The sequence below is a fragment of the Drosophila nasuta genome, chromosome 3, assembly GCF_023558535.2.
Source record: "Drosophila nasuta strain 15112-1781.00 chromosome 3, ASM2355853v1, whole genome shotgun sequence".
In the NCBI taxonomy this organism is placed as follows: Eukaryota; Metazoa; Arthropoda; class Insecta; order Diptera; family Drosophilidae; genus Drosophila; species Drosophila nasuta.
Window position 1 is genome coordinate 10,631,761 of NC_083457.1, and position 6,000 is coordinate 10,637,760.

General features: G+C 41.7%; 2 protein-coding genes across 2 annotated transcripts; one reads left to right on the plus strand and one right to left on the minus strand.

Moving 5' to 3' along the window:
• Positions 1–273: 273 nt before the first annotated feature.
• Positions 274–2,034, minus strand: LOC132790584 (guanine nucleotide-binding protein subunit beta-2). The gene is made up of 6 exons (XM_060799158.1): positions 1,837–2,034; positions 1,318–1,763; positions 1,053–1,254; positions 860–989; positions 648–734; positions 274–542 (listed from the first exon to the last, which is right to left on the minus strand). Exons 1-6 carry the CDS (start codon positions 1,903–1,905, stop codon positions 436–438), a joined length of 1,041 nt encoding a protein of 346 aa, XP_060655141.1. The 5' UTR covers positions 1,906–2,034; the 3' UTR covers positions 274–435.
• A 463-nt stretch (positions 2,035–2,497) lies between these two features.
• Positions 2,498–5,419, plus strand: LOC132790583 (uncharacterized). Its single transcript, XM_060799157.1, has 5 exons — positions 2,498–3,042; positions 3,103–3,244; positions 3,306–3,946; positions 4,009–4,162; positions 4,219–5,419. Exons 1-5 carry the CDS (start codon positions 2,634–2,636, stop codon positions 5,018–5,020), a joined length of 2,148 nt encoding a protein of 715 aa, XP_060655140.1. The 5' UTR covers positions 2,498–2,633; the 3' UTR covers positions 5,021–5,419.
• Positions 5,420–6,000: the final 581 nt, after the last annotated feature.

A 6,000-nucleotide genomic window follows, 5' to 3' on the forward strand; every position in this document is an offset into this window, starting at 1 on the left:
CAACATAAAATAAGCAATTTACTTAAAAAAGACTTTAATGTCTCAAAAGATAAGCAATTAAATCTTTCAATCAAAAGGGAAATCTTAAACTTCCAAAAACACTTCAAATAATACTGAATTCCTTAACTAATAAAGCAGACTTATAAAATGTTTATAATCAATGGTTTTTTGTTTGTCTGCATCTATAGTTTGGTTGTTTGTTTGTTTTTAAGAAACCTTTGGTGTATAAAGTTTAGTGGCACTCATAATAATAATAATAAAAAGATTTGTAAATTGTTTGCTTGTCATTGCATCAATCAATGCAAAGTCATGGACTTTATTGCCAACTTCTTGTCTGTGTAATAAGCTACAACGTTCTGTTAGTTATATTAATAAGCTATGCATATAGTATGTATGTATATTGAACCAAAGTGTGGAGTCGTGGACGTAGTTCAATTAAAGCCACAGGCGCACTTGCTGATCCCAACTGGTTGAGGCTAGACACATGCCATTGGGGCACAGGCTGATGCAAGTAATGCGATTCTCGTGTCCAGACAGTGTGCCTATATATTGAATGTGGGAAACAAGAAATCAATAAAACTCAAGTAGACAGTTGAAGTCACCACTCAGGCACCTCACTGGCACCTTCTCTATGGTCTGCTACCCACCCGTGTGCTTCTGCTTCATGGCATCCCACGAGTGCACATTGCCCTCAATGCCGGCGCACATTAAGTAGCGGCCGCTGGTCGATAAAGCTAATGGGCACAAAATCAGATTAAAAATTGTCAATAGTCAAGGCAAACTCAAGAAAATGTGGAATGCTCGAACAACAACAACAACAAAAGAAAAGACAAAATGAAAACAACAATGAAATACACACCACATGAAGTGAAGCCCGTGTTCTTCTGGGGCGGCTCATAGAGTCCAATTTGTTGGTCAGCACGCAAATCGTACATGCGTGCTGTCTGATCCTCCGAGCAGGAGGCGAAGCCAAAGCCACTTGGATGGTACTGCAAGGCAATCAGAAGATTAAACAAATGCTTTACATACAGTCAGTATTGTTTGTAACTTACACAAACTGATGAGACGTCCATATCGTGGCCAAAGAACATCTGCTTGTGTCCCTGTTCTCGCACATCCCACAACTTGGCAGTTTTATCCACAGATCCGGTGATGTAAGTCTTCATGTCGGGCGACAACGATAGACCAGCAATATCACCAGCATGTCCATTAAAGTCCATTGTTTTGACGCCCTTCTCCAAATCCCAATGGCAGCTACCAAATTAAATTAATTCAATCACAACCAATTGAAATTGAAAATAAATTGAGGCTGCCCACATTTTCATATCGCCAGAGCCGGTAATTAAATGACCATCGTCGAGAAAGCGACAGGAGCTCAGAAAGCCCTCGTATCCAATTAGCTCACGCACCATCTTGGCAACTCCAGAGGCATCGCGATTATTCACATCATAAACAGTGCATTGATTGTCCATGCCACCGCAGGCCACAAAGTTGCCCGATGGCGAAAAGGCCACAGTCATGACCCAAGCCGAGCGTAACGGTATAATCTGCACCTTATTGGCTGTCCAAGTGTCCCAGATAATTAGTTTGCCATCCAGTGAACCAGTGACGCAATGACGCGAATCGCCTGCAAAGTGCACCGAGTTCACCTTGTTGATGTGACCTTTTAGGATCTTTTTGGACGAGAATCGAATTTTGGACACATCTCCCATATCCCCACACTTGTCGCCCAGCGTGCAGTCCGCTTTACTCTTTTGGTCATCCTAAGAATTTAAAATTTATAATAAATCTTTATTTAAATCCATTGGAAATCATTCAAATAAACAAAAATATAACCTTGAACTTTTGTATCATGCCATTAATCTCATCGTAGAGCTTTTGGGTTTCTGGATCAATCTTCGGCATGATTGAGCATTAATTTTAAATTGTTACAATTGACTTTATGTTATTTTTCTTTTTTCCTCTAACACAACTATGTTTAGCAACCGTTAAACTTCCTAAGACCAACCACGAACGCGTCAAAACACAAACTAATTCCGAAATAAATGTTATGATGAATTTGTTGCAATACCTGCGACGGTGTAATGCAATTAACTAATTGGATTAGTTGTTAAGCGTAAGGTAAAGCACAAAATTTTAAGCGATTTCCAAAACTTCCGCGCATTGAATTCAAACACCAACACACATACGCGCGCATGCCCATGCGCAGTGGAAAGTGTTGCCAATCGACAGAAAGTAGTATTGGAAAACACAACAATGTCATTTAATAGAGCGACTCCACGCATAACAGATTTTCTCTTATAATATGAATTTTATTTGTATTTAATGTAATGTATAAATTATTAACTATGCATTTATAGAGCATTCATTTATTTATGTTATCAGCCAATTTTTTAATGTTCAAGCAAGTTTAAAACCGTTAAATAACATAAGCCATTCTGCAGCCCTCAAGAATGTTGTTAGATTTATCGATATATCGATAAGCAAGCCAGCTGGTGCGCGTGCCATTTAACAGCTGTTTGCTCATCCGTAGAACTTGGACCAAGAATTTGGTTTAATATTTTTTTAACGATCGCCGGAACGCGTATCCGTCAAAATGAGCCAGAGGCGCTAAGGTAGCAATTGTGCAGTGTATGATGGAAACGCTGCCATGCGCCAGCGAAGTGGCGCAAATGCAGGGACACCAGCACCAACAGCAATCCGACAGCCTTGTGAACATCAAACGCGTTTCGTTACCATTTGGCAGTCACAGCCTTATGGAAGCCGTCATTACCAAAGCGGACGATGTATCCCAAATTCTGAAGTCGCAGAAATCACAACACACAGACTCACTAGTAGAGAACGCGGCCCAACTCGTCACACCCAGCAACAGCAGCATGGATAGCTTGTGCGAGAGTGTCGTGACCATACCCAAGGAGCTAATACTAATCTCATTGGTATCCCAGGAGCAAGCGCTCTATAATCCAAAGCACCAACTTTACCGAAGCACAAAAAGCAAAGACGAGAAATGGAACCATATTGGCAGTCAAGTTGGGTGGTCAGGTAAGTTTGTCACAATTAATTTCAGGATGGCGAATATCTTATGTATGTGACATTATTTAGATGCACAATGCAAGGCGAAGTGGAAGGCTATGAGGGACCAATATTGTCGCGAACTGAAGCGCGCTAAGGCCAACAAAGGCAATGTCAAGTGGAAATACTTTAAGGAGCTGGACTTTCTGCGTCCTTTTGCGCTGGCACGCAAGTGAGTAGTGACACAGTAAAAAAGATTAGATTATTATAACTATGTAAATTGATACTTTCAGCTATCGCTCACGCGGTTCGCAGAATAGCAACAGCAACAGCAGCCAAAACTTAAATCTGAGCACAGATAACAACAGATTTTCTAATATTAAAATAGAGGAAACGAGCGCTTCGCTGCTAGAGAATTGCAGCTTTGCGGCCACCGCCACAACAACAGTGACCACAACATCCACCCAAACGGCGGGTGTGGATAAAAAGTCGGACTCCACCCGCGGATTAATGAATGCTTTTATCTCTGGCCAAATCATACATCAACAGCATCCACAACAGGACACCAATTGGAACTATTTAACCGACACCAGTGGCAATGGTGTTAATTCAGCCACATCCATAACTGTTACCTGCGAGACGCCAAATACAACAGCTGGCGATACGCTGTACAATGAGTTTGTAGATTGCGTCAATGCTGCAAACGCCGTCTCGCAATCATCAACGACGCACAACACACATCAAACGCACGCTGATGAAGAGGACGACGATCCCATACACACGTTTCTCAACATGGAGAGCTATTTTGAGAAGGAGCTCATCACATTGATACAACAGGAGGACATGATCTACAATTACAGCAATCAAAACTATCGGAATGTGAAACTGAAGCTCGAAGCATGGGATGAAATATCGCGTAAGCTGAAAAAGCCAGGTAAGCATCAACAATATAAACGAATGAAGCGAATAATTGATGAAATATTTATACATTGACAGTCAAGCAGTGTCGTCAAAAGTGGAAGGCCCTGCGGGATCAATATGCGCGTGAATACAAGCGTCTGAAAACGCAGATGCATGTGGATGCCATCTCACGCTGGAAGCATTACGACTCCTTGGGCTTTCTCCAAAAGTACATACAACAGAAGTCACTGTAAGTCTCATAATCTACAGATAAAGATTATAATTGTAAGACCATTTATCTTACAGCGATGGGGATACATTAAATATGTTGCTGCCCAAGCATGATTCAGTGGTCGAGTCTGACGAACATTTGGATCAATCTCCCTTACGCCATGCGGAGCCCCAGGCCAGCACATTGGAGGCATCTTCCAGCAACTCGTCGCAGCTAAATATGTCCGCACTTCCGCCACTCACAGGCCCACATAAGGCAGAGTTGTCCATTTCAATGCAGCAGCCACAACAACAGCAACAAGAGGTGCAGCAAGCTAGTGAGCTTTGCGTGGCCTCTTATGATGAAATGGATATTGTCGAAAACTATATAAATGGCAATGTGACGCACGATGATGACGATGAGGAGGACGAGGATGAAGATATGGATGCCACAGCAACATCTAGCGAGCAACAGGCGCAACAACATCACCAACAGCATGTGGTCACCTATGACAATGAGGAGGATCCGGTCTATATGGCCGTAAGCAATGCGCTGTCGAAACCAGAGCAATTGGCTAAGACAGGCAGCAACCTGGAAGCGCAACAGTTGCATCAACAGCTACAAACCAGTAGCGATTATTCACAAAAGCTAGAGGTGCACACGCCACCATTGAGCAGCACACGATTTCAAACAGCGGCCACCACGCCATCAACGCCTAGTCAGGCGGCCTTTCCCATGGGCGGCGCCCCTTCTGCACCAGCGGAGGAGGATGAGATCGGCGCCTTCTTCAAAGCCGTAGCCATGAAAATACGCAACGCACATCTGGAGCCAGTGGCCTTTACAGATCTGCAGATTGACATACTGCGGGTGATCAACGAGGCACTGCGTAATCACTAGCCAGCCATACAAAAGTGAAGAGAGATCTCGATGAACCAAGTCCCCTCCCCCATATGTTCCCTACAAAAAGAGAGAATGGTTTCACAGCGTTGCGCATTATTAGTTCATAAGTGTTATTTGAAAAATGTTTTTTGGCTATATAGCTGCGATTTTTCTTTGTAAAAATCTTTTATTTACTTTGTCACTTTTAAATTTCTCACACACGTCCAAACACACCCACAAAAAGAAACAAAAAACACACCCAAGAACTTAACAGAAACAAACGTATGCATAAGAGCCGAAAATGGTTTTTTTGTACATAGGCAAAATTGCCAATCAAACAGAAATGTTGTTTAGCTATAGGGTGCTTCCGGTCAACACAACCGGAATTAAAACACAAAAATTGTTATACGAGTAGGCCTTCGTCACAGTAACAATGTCATCAAATATATCTACGAAATGGAACATCATAGACAAACGGAAAATATACGCATATTTTTCAAAAGAAATAATTGCATTCGCATTTTGAATTTGATTTGTTTTTCTTTTACTGTAGCGATATGGTGGGAGACGGAAAACTTTGTATAAAAAAAGATTTTCAGAATACTATGAATAAGGGCAACCTTCAAAATATTCGTTGGAATCGATTTGAATTAACCCTTCTACCTTTATTCGGAAATATAAGTTCTAACTTATATTAAAAGTTTTCAAGAAATATAATTTTTGATTACCAAACAATATAGTTGAGTTCGTTTCAATTATAATATTCATTTAAGGTATTAACTTCGTTATCAGTACATTTTGTTGCTAAACCAGCGGACACCCATTCTGAACTCCTGTCAACAGGGTATAAAAATCAATGCAGTTGGCAGTCAGCAGTCAGTTGATGTAGCTACTTTTGGCATCCTTTGAATGCTTACCCCAAGCAGGCTTCACTCCGCCGCCACCCACTTTCCAGCATCTGTGCACAAACATTTAGACAACTGCTGAGCATCGCAGCG